This window comes from Ornithodoros turicata, chromosome 1 (assembly GCF_037126465.1).
Source record: "Ornithodoros turicata isolate Travis chromosome 1, ASM3712646v1, whole genome shotgun sequence".
NCBI classification, from domain to species: Eukaryota; Metazoa; Arthropoda; class Arachnida; order Ixodida; family Argasidae; genus Ornithodoros; species Ornithodoros turicata.
Window position 1 is genome coordinate 49,275,844 of NC_088201.1, and position 17,120 is coordinate 49,292,963.

Genomic DNA, 17,120 nt, shown 5'->3' on the forward strand with positions numbered 1-17,120 from the left:
GCGAACCGTGAAACCTTCCGGAGCATCTTGTTGATTCCAGTCGTGCGCACCAGACAATAGGGACATTAAACTGGACTTCCTTCGCTTTTATTCGTTCTCTGACATAGTTACAGGTGTTCATTCATACCTGAAGCACCTTCGTTACGATAGCGTTGCCATTAGAGAAGAACAATGTCACGAATGTCGCTTTCATACATCTGTGTGGAGAACCAATGTGGTCACTAACGCGCCCGCGTTTCAAAGACGACGTCTCTTTTTATTCCTTTTTGTTTTGTTTTTTGCCTCGCTTTGACGACGCTTGTTCTCCCAAGGCAAGCTCGGCCTTGACCGTAAATGTTGGCACGAAGTTGCATCTCACCGAATGCATCGTTGTCGTCGATGGTACTCAGGACAGGCTCCATTAACGAGGGTGTAACTACACTGCGTCAACGTAGGTTTTCGTTCCAGGTGATGACACGTCAGCCCCGCATCTGAAATGAACGAAATCCTGACGCAACAACCTTGAGGCATTTATGCAAATGTATTTATCCGAGCATATCATGAGGCTGCTCCTGGATGCGTTCATCGTACGCACAGACACACCAGCGAAGTTGGCGCTTTCTTTGCGACAATCATTTGAAGATGCTTATCTCCATTATGTGCGTATTTGCTTTCAAGTTGGTTACCACTACGGACTTGGAAAAGAAATTGTTTATTTCGTAACAACACCGCTCGAAGAATTAAAAAAAATGTAAATGGAAAAACACAAATGCCGTCAATGACGCTTCCACGAATTTTTTTAGAGAGCCTACAAAACCTCATAGTTTTGGGATTTTCTGAGAGTATAGGTGGCGTCACGGAGAGCTCTAGCGTCTGGTCTCTTAGCAATAGCGCGCGCAACTTCCTGGTTTCCGCTCTCCGCCCCACCTTGGAAGACTGCCATCAGCTGCGGTCAGAAGACGGAAATCGACCTTGGACGAGCAAGGTTGCCAGACGGGTGGGCAGATTGCGCGCACTATGACGTCATACTTCTCAAAACTAGAAAATAATTTTTCCTTCCGCGTCACACAGAGAAGCATTTTTTGTTTGTTTGTTTTTGAGAATACAACGTGGGACACCTGGATTGCAAGCGTAAATTCGGTAGGGTTCTGAAGATACGAGGCGTATAGAACTTCACCACATAGCACGCTCCTGGCCAACCACCATACCGAATGATATTATTATGTGTCATGATTCGTTCAAAACAGGGAGAGGAGCCTATCTGGGACAAGCATAATGTGTCCCAGATAAGCGCCTCCTCCCATTTTCAGCAAATAAGGACACAGAATGATATCATTCGGAATGACGGTTGGCTAGGAGCGTGCTACGTGGTGAAGTTCTGTTTTAACAGTGTAGTTCGAGGTGGTGGCATTTCAAGTTTTCTGTTGCACACGCAGTGCACCGCAGGTGCTTGCAAGCTACGCTCTAAACACAGAACTTCACCACATAGTACGCTCCTAGCCAACCATCATCCCGTGTGACATCGTTCTTTCCTCTGATTTGCTCAAAACGGTATTTTTTTGTGGTATTATGCAGTTCATAATTGCCACAAAAGTGGGTACGCCCCCCCCCCCGTTTTCATCAAATCAAGGGAGTGAACGTTGTCATTCGGGATGATGGTTGGCTAGGAGCGTGCTATGCGGTGAAGCTCTGTTTTTAGAGTGTAGGGACGGTGATTTTTGTTCGAACATTTTCCTAAATTTCTCGAAATCACAAATTGTTCAACCGAAACTTCCTTAGGAAATCTTTGAAAAGAACAGAGTGTGCAAAAACAAAATACAGCTCTCACATTTTAAAAGTTAACAAAAAAGCACTGTAAATGCTATGTAAAATTTTATTCCATTAACTGTGGAAGACAGTCTGTTTTTTGCTGGCTTTGAATATGGTGAAATTGAAGATGGACCAAAAGCAAGGGGACATGTTTCTTTAATAGTATGAAGTAACACTGGCTTGCATAACAAGTTTGTTACACAACTTGTTATGCAAAGCCAGTGTTACTTCATACTATTTGAATATGGTGTCGTACAGTCGGTAGCTGCCTTCGTGATACGCATTTCCAGTCTATTTCGGAAACTTCGCATCACTCGGCGGGTCATTCCCGGCATTATCGCTGCATTTCGTGGCGTGCACAGCCTTCAGTCCTTCTTGGTCGATGTTTGTGGACTTCAGCTTTTAGATGAACCCGAAGAAGAAGATGAAAACAAAGTCACATGGGGGGGGGCGATATCGGGTGAACGTGTGCAGAGCCGTGTATTAAAATGGAGTCTGGCCACAGAGAAGAGCCTAAAAAAGACGCCAGACATGACAATCAAACCAGCGCGTTTGTTATTGGCTGCTGTTTTCTATGGGGGTCGCCATGACACCAATATTTTCCCCAACATGGAGGCGTAGCGCCGAACGACGAAGCGGGAATTTGGTGACAAAAAATTTTCATGGGCTGCCTTAAATTGAGGTTGTGAATACAGATCATCTTGTAACTATCCGCAAAATCAGCTCAGAAGGCTGTCTGAGCAACATGGACGTACCGAGAGGGGGGCAAAGGGGGCCGTGCCCCCTCCCCTGGTGCTCCAAGGTCGCTTGTGAAAATACTGCGCTCTTTAGTCATAGGTCGTAATGATTACTCTCAGATGTCATAATAGGAACCTCAGAACACCCGCATACTCCGCAACGTCTGCCTCGAGAAAAAGAGGTGGTAGGAGACGAGGGGTTCTCCCCCTCCCCCCACCCGCCACTGTTGAAAATCCTGGTAACGCCCATGCGGAGCAACCTGTGCCGTGACGCCAAGTTGCTGACGTCCTCAGCCAGGCCCGAACCCGAAGTCTCGGAACGCAACACCTTCCATGGAAAGTGTGTTCACTCACCGACGAAACTCCTTCATCACACGTGTCAGAGAGGTATAGCAGTATTTTACTCATACATTTACATCAGCACTTGTATTGCATTACATATTACATTTGCAGTCATCCATTTCATAGTGGGCCCTGTTCTGGAGAAAGTGTCTTAGGGTTAATTGCGTGTGTATGTGTATACAGTACGCTGTTTTTTGTTCATCGTATTTCCGCTGTCGCGATTACATGTACAGTAGTGTTTAAAAATACGCGTCACACCATGGAGACGCATTGGAAAGCGTTCTGTAGTTATGTTTTGCTTCTAAGTTGTCACGTTCTGCACGTACCGCGTGACACACGGCTCGCGACCGTCTCACCATGACTGGGTATTATTTCCCCGTCTTTCTCCCACTGCTTCCTGCTGTCCCCTCTTCACCTGTCCACGTCTATACGACGCTGATAGCCACAGTTGCTTGGCGGTGCAAAGACGGAATAACATGGAATATTAAGACAAACTCTGTAAGACGACTACTACCTTCGTCTTTGTTTCAGAGAACTAAGGTCGTCATAATTTACATCTCACTGCGCGAATACTTGCAGGAAATGTACCGATAAAAAGCATCGACAGTTTTTTGGAAATGCATTCAACATCACATCATGGTAAGCCTTACTCACCACGGTTAAAAAAGATGTCAGAGTCTGTTGTTTACTCGCTCGCTTCTGTGCACGTAAGGAGGTGACATATTTGCATTCGCCAAAGTTGCTAACATAAAAGTGATTCCTTGCCTAGCAGAGGTAAATGAACTGTACAAGAACAGCGGTAGCCATGGAGGAAGGAAACGCAAGGAGCGGCCCCTCCGGCAGTTTTCTATCGGGATGAGCGTAGCCGGCTTCGCATTGCATTCTGGGATGCTCCTGTCTACCACGTGACCCTCCAGACAGTATGGCGCCAGCAGAGTAGACTGCGCGAGCTGTAGTTGTGTCACAGTTAGATGGCAGTATTACGTTGAACGTAATACTGCCTTGCACTTTATTTCTGTGTGTTCGAATGTTTACTGTTTTATTAGAAGAACGTCACAGTGTGCAGAATGCAAAAGGAGTACGCAGGACCGGTAAACATCACGTGTGGCAACGGTTACTTCCAACGTATGTACGTTCCTTGATTAAGTGGTAAAGAATGCAGTTCTCAAAATACCATTAATCAGATTTGTACAACAACAGAAGGTATGAAATGAATCTGCGGCACAGTATAAGGTCCCGTAAGGTAAATGACTCGAACACACACGGGCGACTAAAACAACTTACCGTGTGCTTACGAACAAAACGCGTTCCCGTGACAGAGCTGCTTTTAGTTCAACGAGAGCCGCAGCCGGGACAGGAACACATTGTCATACGTCGTTTCTGCGATGGTGCTCACATTTTCACAATAAATTACTTTAACAAAGCAAAATTATACGGAGAGCAGCGCGAGAAGCAAAGCCTTGCAAAACCGAAACTTTAGAGGGAATCACGTGGTGGACAGGAAGCAATGGCGATTTTGACTCGAGCGACCGCTAGAGGGTGGCTACGCTAGTCTGGCGCGAAGAGCCGCTCCTTATGTTTCCTTCCTCCATGGCAGTAGCCCATCACATCATATCAGCATCGCAATCTGGGCATTTACATATGGTATCTAAGAAAAAAAGGTAGAATTTGATACCCAATGTGGTAGAAGGACAGTACTTCTACCATTTCGTGCCAATCCACACGCGCCTTCTCCTCCGCGGGTAAAGCGGCGGCGTCCCTTTCCCTTGCTCCTCTCTCTCTCACGTTTGCTCTAGGAGAAAATGGTAGAATTTCCTACCCAAGCTGGTAGAACGACAGTTTCTACTCTGTAGTTTGTTTCTACTCTGCAGTTATACCCAAAAGGTAAAATTGGTTTGAGTAGAAATGTGATTGCAATGCAGCTATACCGAGATTTGTAGAAAATTATACCTTTTTTTCTTGGAGTACAATCTGGATTGTACGAAAGAAGAACCCGCTGACCACGCTGTAGGTTAGTAACTGCTGGAAGGTTACAAGCAATGGGAAAGTACACACATCTGACATAAAACAGAGGAGCGCGGCTGTTGCTGAGCGCAGAAGGGACTTCTACACGTGAGGTAGCGTCCGGCTTACGTTGTAATCAATCGACGTATACCGTTGCTGTCGAAGCTTGTGGCAACAAGAGAGCATGTAGTGGCCGATGGTGGGTATATCTGGGCCTTATCCACACACCTCAAGGGTGAAAGGGAAGAGCACGCCGGCGGGATAGCAAGTGGTGTAATTGTGCGTAGGCGGCTATTCCATGACGACCTAGAAAGAAGCAACTTCTTACCAAGAGAATGAAATGGTCCAGACAGCATGCAAAATGGTCTGAGGAAGTGATATTTTCGTTAGATTTTCGGACGAGCCGAAATTCAACCTGAACAGGGAAGAATTCCAGCCACACTGTGGCATGTCAGCAGTCATTTCTCCGCAAAGCAAAATGTTTTTTTTTTTTTTTTTGGGTGGGGGGGGGGGGGGTTGTACTAAGGAGTTGGCGAGCTTCAATTCAAAAAAGGCTCTGTGAGTGCACAAATATATACCAAGGCGTCCTGGAGAGCAGCTTACTCACTACAATTTTGGACCACTTCGGAGTAACTACGACCTGCGTCTTTCAAGAGGACTCGCATCCCCATTTCATAGAGCCAGAGCTGTGGCAAGCTTCAACTGTACTACCTATATATAGGGTTCTGTGTTTTCGGTTTTTATTTTTGGGCGGATTCGGTGTATGTTTTTCTATGTTTATTGATTTTCACGAAATCGGCGTTTTTCGATGTTTTTCCTGCCGTGTACACGGTTTACCCGACAGTTATCGGCGAATAGAATGTAATTTCTGCACGACGCTCATTCAACATGACATTGTTCGCTGCGGTGGCGTTTTACGGCTAACTAAAAAGTAAACTGACATTTTTCACAACCATCGTATTTCTGTATGGTTTTCTGATCTGCATCAACAACTTGCTGGACGTACGCAGCAATTTATGTCTGTCGTGTCCTGGAATGTCCCTCTGTGTTCGGTGTTTTTCGATTCAAACCGAATGAGGGAAAATTAACCCGGCGTATGTTTTTCGGTGTTTTTCGATTAAAACCGAAAACGCGGAACCCTACCTATATATCAGAATCTCCACCCAGATCTCAACCCAATTGAGGACTGCTGCAGGCAAATGTGCAAGGTTGTTGTTGATCAACAGAGAAAAGTATAAGCAGTGTCTTTGTTCCGGTGTCCAAGCGTGCGTGTCCGGGTACTGCAACTGTGGAAGGTAAACATTGCTGTAGTTACTTTTATCTCCCGTCGTAGTGTACGCCCCACGCGAAATTTCTCCTCTCACAGAGTCGTATAGGACTTATGAGAAACTCTCCCCTAGCCACCAGGGCTGCGCCACCGTCGCGTCTGGGCCGACTTCACTCCCGAATGTTTTCCCGCGAGCGGCGCGTGGACGGAGGGCTGCCCGTGCGCTTATAACATGCATATACATGCAAAGAGGAGTCATACACAAAAGTACAAGTTAAAATATATTTATTACAGCCAATTATATTGCCAATTGTAATGCCAATAGTGCTGGGAATTGTGCCAATTGTGATGCCAACCAGGCGGAGAAAAACCCGGCCGAAAAACCTTCACGACCTGAAACAGAAGAAATAAAGCACAAGACAGTACATGTAATAGAAATACATATTTATTCTGTATTAATGAAATCCATCAAAGCCAGGCATCAGGATCAGGATCTGAAAGAAAACATAAAATTAACATTCATCACATTGCTTATCAGTTGATCACTAACGCAGCCCCGCACCAAGGACCTGAAAGAGGACTTATTATTATATGAAACCACAATCTCGTTCAATAATACATATAATATGTCGGCCACGTTGGATAATCTGGAAAAGATACAATTAATATCAACATTCATAATTGCATTATAGCGACACTTATAATGCGGTGTCACAGGACCCCAATAATCTGAAAGAGAATCTCATTTATTATCATAAACTATATCGAAGCCTATAACTTTACTCACATTCAGGAATCTGCGGTGGCACCCGTGTATTAGCTGAAAAAGATACTTGTAATTAATAATAACTAAATATAGTTATATGTTAGTACATACACGCCCGTTCATTTGATCCCACAGAGTAATCTGAAATGGAACTCAAACATCAAACATGGAACATCAAATTAATCAAATTTTGTGGTGGTGGTGTTGACTCAGGGGCTGAAACAAGAAATAAATTTTAAACACTTTTTCATATCCATTATAATTCCTTACCATTCTCAAAAAAGAACACAGGGCTGCTGCTAAGCACTGAGAAAGAACATACATGAGAAAAAGAACTACACTGCAAAGCAAAAACTTACCACTGTCCTCGTCAGACATCTTTGAAGTGAGATGGTAGATCCTTATTATCGTACAGCTTCCTCTCCACTATTTTCCATTTATTGCCTTTCGAACAAGGTCACCTTCTCATTTTCCTATTCGTTCCCCAAACCAGCAGCTTTCTCCCTCCCAAAATTATTATGTGGAAGCTGTTTCGTCGCTGTTTCGGAAAGAAACAGGAGGAGGTTGAGTCACCTGAAGGAAGAAATGGCGGCTGAAACAAGAAATTCATGAAGCAAAAGCTGAGGCTATCAGACGCGTTTTGTCACATGAACGTCTCCTCGTGGCCAAACGACAGTCCGCGAAAAGTCAAGTTGATCAAATCCATGGTTGGGGAAGCACTATTTTGTATAAAGAAACTTCTGGGTGGTGTCTTCAATGTTTGGACAATGGGCAAATCGCCTGTCAGGAGGCACTCGTAATCTAAAACAAAAAAATCTCCTTAAAGTGAGCGGAAAGAGATAAGAAAAGCTGCAAACACACAGTCCTTCAGGGAGAGTGAATAGCACTTGTCTGTTTCCATCGCTGATTTGCGAGAGAATGCGATGGAAAGGACACGAACAGTTTCCTATTGGTTATGTTTTCTTTAGTATGCTATTGGTTAACAATTTTCTATATACAATTTCGGGTCCGCCCACAGTTACTATAAAATAGTGGCCGATGGGTGGTTTTTTCCACCAAGTCCTGTTGCCCTGGTTGCAGTACTTGTTTCATTTGCCAAAATTTGTTTTTGTGTGCTGCTCAAGTCCTTCGACTCGCTGCCGAAACATTTGAAGAGTAAGTTTGCTTTTTGCTTATTATTCTTATTTTAATTTATTGAATGTCTATTCTAGTGCCTCGCTGTGGAATATGGGTATGACTGCGTTGAGGATGTAGTTCGTCGTATGGAGGAGGAAGCAAACAATCCAAATGAAATAGATCCTGTTTTGTTTGATGAAGAGCGGGGTTTACAATTTGATCGGGTTTTGATGGATGGAGTTTTTGATGATAATACGCTGTCAGATGCCGTGCAAAATATAGATAATTTGCCCCCCGAGCCTCTTGTGAACAATCTCGCGGAACATGTTTCGGTGGCTCATCCTGGTGTTAGTGTACCATATTTTCCATTCTTTGAAACCGCTGCAGCCTTTGAAGGGTACCTTGGACGTTACGTCCTGTTGGCGTCATCGTATCACAACTTTGTCGAGGATCCGTTCGAATACCTGGTACAGTACCAGCACGATATCGTTTCCATATTACGACAACACCCCATACCCTTCACATTTTACATGCGAGTGAAAGTATTAATGGTGAAGCAAGTTGGCGATTCGATGACCAGTCATTTTGCTTTTCTAAGTGTCGTGTCGCGTGAAATTCATAGTCTCGCGGATATAATGGTTGCGCTAAATGAAATGATTAGTGAGTTAGCGCGCAACTTTGAAAATTATCAGGGTGAAGGTAGCGGTTAAGTCTCTCGGGACGTGTCCGAAATCAAATTGAACATAAGCAGGATTCAAAAAAAGAAGATTGACTGTGCCACTGTAATTTCTGCCGAATTGATAAAAAGAAGGAGAACATTCACAAATGCAAAATGCCCTGACAATGAGTGTTTCAAAAACAACACTTTAGCACTATTGCATCCTCAAAAAACTCAAAAGAAAACAAAGCAAGTGAGCGGAAAACATATTGCAAGTATCTGGTGGATCTCGATTCGAATCCCTTGGCTAGAGTCAGATGGTGGCCTGATGGTCCGGTGTCGTATTCGGAGATTGCAGAATTTGAAGAACGGAATGAAATTGAAGGTGCATGTGTACTCATACCAGGATGGGGCTATCCACACTTCTCGTGTTCCGCGTCTCACATTTGTTGCTAAAGTGCAGGTATTGGAATGGTGATAATCACTTCTTCGGGATAAAGAATTTCAGTACATTGTTTGGTCGCAAAGATTCTTTTTTTTTTTTTTTTTTTTTTGTGAAAAGTGTACGAGGGGTTTTAGAACACAGGAAAACCTAGTGTCACATAGGAGAGTGTGCAGGAATTTTGAGCTGCTTTTGTTGGAGTTCCCAGAGCCCGGGAAGAATGTTCTAAACTTTGGCAGATTTGGTCATATGTTTGCATTTCCCTCTGTTATCGGACTCGATACAGAGCCAGTCCTCGATCCTGACACGAGTGTGAAAAGTGCCGTGCAAAATCATGTTATGAGTTCCTTCTGCTGTATTCTCATCAGAACATACGATTCGAAAATACTTGGAAATGAAAAATATTTAGGTCTCGATGCCGCTTCATGTGTCGACCGTCTGTTACGTTTTCATAACAAGGTGGTCGATATCAGTCGTTGCCCTGTTCCCATTAATCTCACAGCCGAAGAAACTCGTAAACATAACGCGGCAACACATTGTGAGTATTGCGGTGTAGTATTTAGTGTTGATAGGGAAAAGGTTCGTCATCACGATCATAGTCGTGAACACAGTGTCAGTAACTTTTTGGCTACCATTTGTAATGAATGTAACATCAGTAACATCAGCAATGGCGGTAAAATTCCTGTGCTCGTCCACAACCTTCAGTATGACATCAGCTCATTGTTGCATTGCTTCCATGCTTTGAAGTGGAAACGCCCACCCAAGCTCATTGCGAAGAGTTCGGAGAAGATTCGGAATTTTGAATATAGCAATCTCATATTCAGAGACACCACATAATTTCTAAATAGTTCCCTTTCTTGCTTGGTAGATAGTTTAAAAGTGTCGGAAGGGATTGAGGCATTTAAGTGCCTAGAGCAAGTGTATGGTAATGACTTTGCACGATTAACCAGGAAGGGTGTGTACCCTTATTCATGGGATCAAAAGTTTTGAAGTCTACAATGAAGAGTGCCTGCCAGCCAAGGAGGGTTTTTATGATTTGAATGGTACACACATCAGCGACGATGGCTATGCTTTCGCTCGAGAACTGACCATTTTGATTGCAAGTTGCTGGAAAGATTATACTTTGATCTATTTTGAATGTGATGTCCTGCTCCTGTTAAATGTTATGCAGCATTTTAGACAGCTTTCTATGAAGACATATGGCTTGGAAGTGCTGGACTTTGTCAGTCTACCAGAATTCAGTTGGCCTGCGGCGCTCAAGTATACAAGGCCGAGATCGAGCTGCTTACAGATGAAGATATGTATCAAACCATCGAGTCTCCTATTAGAGATGGTATTTGCCAGCAAGGATTGAGGTATGCTGCTGACAATAACAAATATTGTGCAAACTTTGACCCAGAGAAGCCACAGAGTTACGCTCTCACATTGGGAAGCAAACAGTATTTATGCCAGTTGCCAAATACTGTATAAGTGGTTAAATTCGCGGGCTCAATAATTCGCGAATTTGTGAGAAGCCAGGATCAGGCAATTATTCGCGGAACCTTAAATTCGCGGTACCGCGCTGCGTCCACCCTGCATCTTAGGGGCCGTCCACCTTGAACTTCCTGGAAGAAGCTAATAAAAGGTGTCACAACTGGGTAACTCGTTCAATTTGTCTTCCTTTTGAGCACTTCTCACTGAAAGGGCTGCGATTAGGGGGTCCTACTCGGCATGTATATGTGCCATTGCCGAATTGCCCTGTCTCCCGTCATTCTTGTCATCGCATCGAGCAGGTGCGATTGGCACTCGGCAGTGATGCGGCAACTTTTACAAAGGCCTATATACGCGTGGCAGAGTGCATACACGCTTGCTGGATGATCCAGGCTTACAAGGAACTGCAATCACGGGATGCCTACATCCGCGCGGGATTCGTACGTGAAGGCGGGGCTACTGTCTCCAGTTGCAGCAGCGAACTGAACACTTTGCGAGGCAATGCAGTGTAATAGCGTAAGAAACCCCGTGTACATAAGTTGCCTCAGAAGATTCGAGTGGGTGCCCGAATCCGAATTTTCGTGTTTGGACTTCATGAACCATCCTCAGGATACAGAGTATGGCTACATTTACGTGTGCGACCTCGTCTACCCACCTGAGCTGCACCATGCAGAAAACCAGGTATTTCCCACTAGCTCCCGTGAAGCAGAAGGTTGACGAGAGCTGGTTGTCAGAGTACCAGTTGGCTCTAAAAGACCAGTTGAATTACAAACCTGCAGCACAGGGTAAATTACTTCTCACTTGTAATGATAAAACAGAATATGTTGTGCATTATCGTTTGCTGAGTCTATATTGCAGGTTAGGTATGCTGGTGAGCAAAATTCATAGAGCGTTGAAATTTCGTCAGGGTACAGTCTTTGGTCCATACATTGAAATGAACATTAAGTGACGCATTGCAGCACAAACGGACTTTGAGAAGCAGATGTATCAAATGAACTGTAACTCTTGGTATGGTCGTTGTTTACTTTCCCCCAGGCGATTTAGCGATTGCATTCGATTTGAAATTTTGTCAGAGAATTGTGTGTTGTATGAGATGAAGAAAAGGAAAGTAAAATGTAGGTTCCCATTGCAGATTGGTTTTTGTATTTTAGATTATTAGATTATTTTGTATTGTATATTAGTTGATAATATATGAATTTGTCTATTGCACTCTCTTGGAAAAGTTGAATTGTCCCATTACCAGTGTTGTACCCGCTACCCGAAATAGGTAGCGCAATACGGATACGCGCTACCTGAGCAAAAAGTAACGAAATCCCGATATCGTTACACGTTTCTAAAAGAAGCGGAATACCGCTACCGTTACTCGTAAAAAGTAGCGCGATACTTCATGTGCTACTTTTTAGGAGAGAAACGAACAACATCGTTGATGACGTACTTCAAACGTCTCAAATTAATAAAATAAAATAATGTCTCAAAATAAATAAAACAAAAAATAATAAAATCATATCTCAAAATAATAAATCACGTAGGTCGCCTGAAGGCTGTAATTTGCAACACCATTCTTACAAATTTACTGAAGCCGCTTCGGTAGATACCCCGTATATCTTTTTCTGTTCCACTAAAGCAAATAAGGAACAAAACAAGCCTACCGCTAAGAAGCTCTACAGCGTTGCTGCAAAAAGGACTGAGCCTGCACGGAACGAGAAGTTAGTAAACATACCTTGGTGTGCTTTTTTCAAATTGGACTTGGACTTCCTTGACGCACAGATAAGTTTTCCCACCGAGGCACATAAAAGACATCTAAACACCACGCTACCGTTTTCTTTCTCCTCCACATACTCAAAGATGCTTGCTGTAGCAGGCCATGGTCCCGCCATTGCAGCGGACAGAGTTTGCGGCAACTCCAACCATACACCAAGAAGGTTAATCCCAAATAGGGAACACAGCCTCTTTGTAAGATAACGACCTCTGTGCCCCCCTTTCGAGGTATGCGTCCGGTCTTTGTTCGAAGGCAGGCGATCGCGAAGTAGCGGTAGCGGCAGCGCTCAAAGATTGCGCTACCGCAAATTTGTAACGGAAATACTTCTTACGCTACCTATTTAAAAAAGTAGCGCGATCTCTACTCCGCTACCGAAAAAAGTAACTGATACGGTAGCGCCGCTACTAGTAACGGCGCTACGTACAACACTGCCCATTACCATCATGTATTCGGATAGCGATTCTATCATTGGTGTGATTCATACGTCAGAGTATGAAGAGGAAACTAAAAAGATTGCAGATGATCACCTCGATCTTTTATCCTATCCCATTGATCATCCACTCTATAGTAATAAAAATAAAAGGGCATTGTTCCGCTTCAAAGATGAGACAGGAGGTAGGATAATTGAAGAGGAGGTCTCTCTGAAAGCAAAAATGTATTCTATCAGATTGAGTGATGATAGTCAAATTGCTAGAGCAAAAAATGAGCAAAAGGTTGCTCATAAGGAATAGCATCATGATCTATATAGATATGTTTTGTTTAGTAGTGCGAAGGTAAGTCATCCGCAAAGGACCACATGTAGTAATCGCCAATGCATGTATACTGTGGAAACAACTAAGCTTCATGCCATATGATGCCCCCCCCCCCTTCATGCCATATGATGATAAGAGATACCTCTCTAATGCCATTGAGTCATATCCATACGGAAGCTGTGAAATTGGTAATGAATAAGTGTATTCTTTTTCTGTATTTCTATTACATGTACTGTCGTGTGTTTTATGTCTTCTGTTTCAGGTCGTGAAGGTTTTTCGGCTGGGTTTTTCTCCTTCACCTGATTGGTATCACAATTGGCGCAATTCCCAGCACTATTGGCAATATAACTGGCTTTGATAAATATATTTCAACTTGTACTTTTGTGTGTGACTCCTCTTTGCATGTATATGCATGTTATAAGCGCACGGGGAGCTCTCACCCATGCGCCGCCCGCCGCGCGCGAGAAAAAAATTCGCGAGTGAAGTCGGCCCAGGACGCATACTAACCCCCCTGTCCCCCACTCCTTCCTGCTGTCCTCCCTCAAACTGTACACGTCTGTACGCCGCTCATAGCCACAGTTGCTTCGCGGCGCTAACACGGAATTAAGAAAAAAAAACGTCTTCAATCCGCGTCATTGTCATTGTCTTCGGTGCTCGAGACGCTTCTAGAAAATGTTCGGAAGACCGCGGAGCTCGATCATTTTTCTAAACCATGACCGGACATGTGCGCACAATTTGATTTGTCGAATTTTAATAGCGCTCGTCAATTCCGCCAGAGTTCGTTTTCTTGCACTCTCGATGCATGCAGGCACCTCGCCGAATGCTACTTGCATCGTCTGATGCACAGTAAGCATCCAAGTCCATGCAGTGCTAATGCAAAGCCTTAATAGCCTGCGCAGGATGTGATGGATAAACGTTTCCGACTACCAGTGCAGAGATCGAGATCCGTTAAATGCGGCCATGTTTGAAAGACCGGTCAGAACTACTATATTTTTAAGTAAATATCGATGGGAGCGTGTTATGCTGTGTAACGTTACCGCTAAGATTGTTGAACATGTACATTAAACTGCAATAGTTCATTTGTTGTGTTTCCTGGTTTTCTACCTCCAAACCCACGGTTTCTTGCCCTGCCAGACAAAATCCCGCCGACGCCCATGGGAAGCGCGGAACCGCCCGAAGCACTGTCGGAGTTTAGTCCTCCTGAGCTCTTTATGCTGTCCGCACGTATCTTCGGCGACCGCGCAGCAGTCCAAGCAGCAGTTTTTTTTGCACTGAAGGAAATTGCCGTTCTGCTCAAACTTACCGTGAGTACGCAATAGAAAAAAGAAATGCAACAAAACGAATGTAAGCTCGCGTACACCGCGTTGGTTCGGTTTCAAGTTTGCCTGTACGAGACGAAACCGTCCTCGGTGAATAACATATTGACTTTATCTTTACAGGTAATGCTGTCCCAAATGACAAAGGAAGAACGCGATGCTGTGTGACGTACAACAGCGATCTTTAGTGCAGAGAAGAAGTAACGTGCAAAATAACTTATTATTTATTTTTTTTTGGGGGGGGGGGGATTTATTAACATCATTCTGTTATGACTACTACGACTACTACTACGCAAAAATAACTACTACTTATAATGTCACCCCAAATATCCATTCGCACGTGACAGGTATAAAATTATACGAAAGAGCAATTCACAGACGGCTTTGTCCAGAACAGCATATGCGAAAGAAAGTAATTTCCCATGATCCTCGCAGGCTCTCGTAATAGACGCACAACGGACGGCGCAAATTTTGCGCAAGTCGTCTTTTTTCATCCTACGACGGATCAACCTCTCCCTATTTTGCTTTCCAGTGCAATCCATCCATTTTATATTTCCATTCACGGTGTGCCCCCTCTCAAAAGTGTCCTATTCTTATAGCCACTGAGAAACATTGCCGCACTCACGGGCTACTATTCCCTCTAACGAACGAGACTGCGAGAAATGCTCTGTGAAATTTTTATGACACTTCCTGCGCTCTTTGAGTCGCATCTCGTTCGGTGCTCGTGTCGCGAGCTCATGACAACGTCACCTACTGGAGTAGAAAGGTGTGGTTTCAGGCGGAAAAGTCCCGTATACTGCAGTACGAACTTATTATCATTAACCATTACTAAGCAGATAGGCTCTTCGTATGCAACTCATTTCCACGTGGTTTTCCCCGAAAGCTCGAGTCTTTCAAATTTCCAACTCAACGGTGCATGATTCAAGCGGCACAGGAACAAGAACAAAAGCTTCTAGTTTGTTCCGGTGACGACGTTGTTACGTAATCCAACAAATCTAAATGTCCGTCGGAAAATAACCCAGTGCCACAAAGCGCAGGTGAAATAAACGAGTTCAGAAAATCCCAGGGTGCTTAGCGTCGCAAATGAACTGTGGGAGTTTACTAGTACGAAAGAAACAGCTGGCCTCCAAACTGTTCCGATTTCTTTCCTACCGGTCCATTGTCCACGACGTGTCAAGGTCAACGAAAGCGAAATGTGAAGGATTATTCTTCGTTCCCCCGCTCAGCAAGTGCCCAGGATGCAATGCGTGCGCAAAGAGCACTGGGATTTTCTGAACTCGTCTATTAACGAACACCTTTGCGCAACGATCAAGAAACGTCTCTTTCTCAAACAGCCTTGAGCATCGTAAAAGCCCTCGAATGACGCTCCTCGTAGCTGCCTTTCTTACAATTTAATTTCCTTCGTGGGAACCTCTAAATACCGTGCCCATTGAAGAACTTCCATTTCCTTCCATTCGATCCAGCTTGCATCTCCTCCCAACTCAGAGAGCATCAATGACGTCACATCAGTCACGTGGCATTGGAGCGCGGGTAAGGGCGGGCGTTTTTCCGAGCCAGAAAAAAAAGAAGGAAAACTGATGACGGCAAGTAGAAAATAAAACCACCGCTCGCCGGGTCTCGACTTATCAAACTTGCTGGCCGGTCGTTCGTTAACGAACGCACCCCCCGTCGTCTGCTACAAAATTTCTCCAGCAGTGCTCTCGTACAAAGTTTACCACTGCTCTACGGTGTTTCGTTTCGCAATATCACGCACTATTGGCGGAGACGCTGTTTCAAGAGACGATATCGTTTCTCGTTCTGAGCGCGAGTTATCATCTTGCGCTACCTGAAGTACGTTGATATCACTGCTGGTCCGTTACTTGCACCCGAGCTGCCTGCATCTCTCCGAGCCTTTTCTTACACCGAAAAGCCATGGGCCGTGTACGTCAATTCCGCTCAGTATTTGGCATCGACGAGCTGTCGGCTACAAGCACGCTGTGGAAATCAATGATCGCCGAGTATATCGGTACTGCCATTCTGGTTTTCATAGCATGCGGAACGTGCACAAACTGGGGTAAGCCTGGAGAACCCAGCATCACACAGATCGCGCTCAGTTTCGCTTTCATCGTTGCCACAATGGCTCAAGCTTTGGGTCACGTCAGCGGAGCTCACATCAACCCGGCGGTAACGATGGGAATGCTATGCGTTGGACACGTCTCCATTCTCCGAGCCTTCTTCTATATCTGCAGCCAGTTGATAGGAGGCATCACAGGGGCAGCCATCTTGAGGGCCGTAACACCGGAAGACCAGCAAGGAATACTGGGAGGCACGAAGCTGGCGGATGGAGTTACTCCGTTCCAGGGCGTCGTTGTCGAACTCATGATCACTTTCATCTTGGTACTGACTGTCTTCGCTGTTTGCGACCAGAACAGGCTGGACATCCTGGGATCTCCTCCCCTTGCCATCGGTCTCTCAGTTGGTGCTTGCCATCTCATGGCGGTAAGCTGTCTTGCGTACTACTTAGAGATTGATTGAAGACACGAAACCTTGAATTTGATAGCAGTGAAGGTCACACATCAACGTTCAAGAAATCGTGTCTTCAATTAGCCTCTCTTCTGAGTGCATTGTGGTTAGCTTTGCATATTTTCAACGACATTAGCGTGGACGATAAGCTTCAGAAGGGCAACCTAGTTGTTACAGTATACGAGCCATTCGCCGCCACGT

At 44.6% G+C, this 17,120-nt stretch overlaps 1 protein-coding gene and 2 long non-coding RNA genes across 3 annotated transcripts in view; 1 reads left to right on the plus strand and 2 right to left on the minus strand.

The window, feature by feature from the left end:
- LOC135378220 (uncharacterized) overlaps window positions 1-17,120 on the minus strand; it is a 22,841-nt gene continuing 5,721 nt past the window's right edge. The window contains exons 2-3 of the long non-coding RNA XR_010418314.1: window positions 5,001-5,177; window positions 1-470 (exon numbers count right to left, since the gene is read on the minus strand). This is a non-coding gene — a long non-coding RNA (uncharacterized LOC135378220). The remainder of the gene's footprint in view (window positions 471-5,000; window positions 5,178-17,120) is intronic.
- Window positions 6,840-7,369, minus strand: LOC135398797 (uncharacterized). Its single transcript, XR_010424139.1, has 3 exons — window positions 7,264-7,369; window positions 7,175-7,210; window positions 6,840-7,120 (listed from the first exon to the last, which is right to left on the minus strand). It is a non-coding gene; the product is annotated as an uncharacterized LOC135398797 (long non-coding RNA).
- LOC135378219 (aquaporin AQPAe.a-like) overlaps window positions 16,039-17,120 on the plus strand; it is a 12,045-nt gene continuing 10,963 nt past the window's right edge. The window contains exon 1 of the mRNA XM_064611164.1: window positions 16,039-16,895. Within this exon, the coding sequence (XP_064467234.1) occupies window positions 16,329-16,895 (567 nt within the window). The 5' untranslated portion in view covers window positions 16,039-16,328. The remainder of the gene's footprint in view (window positions 16,896-17,120) is intronic.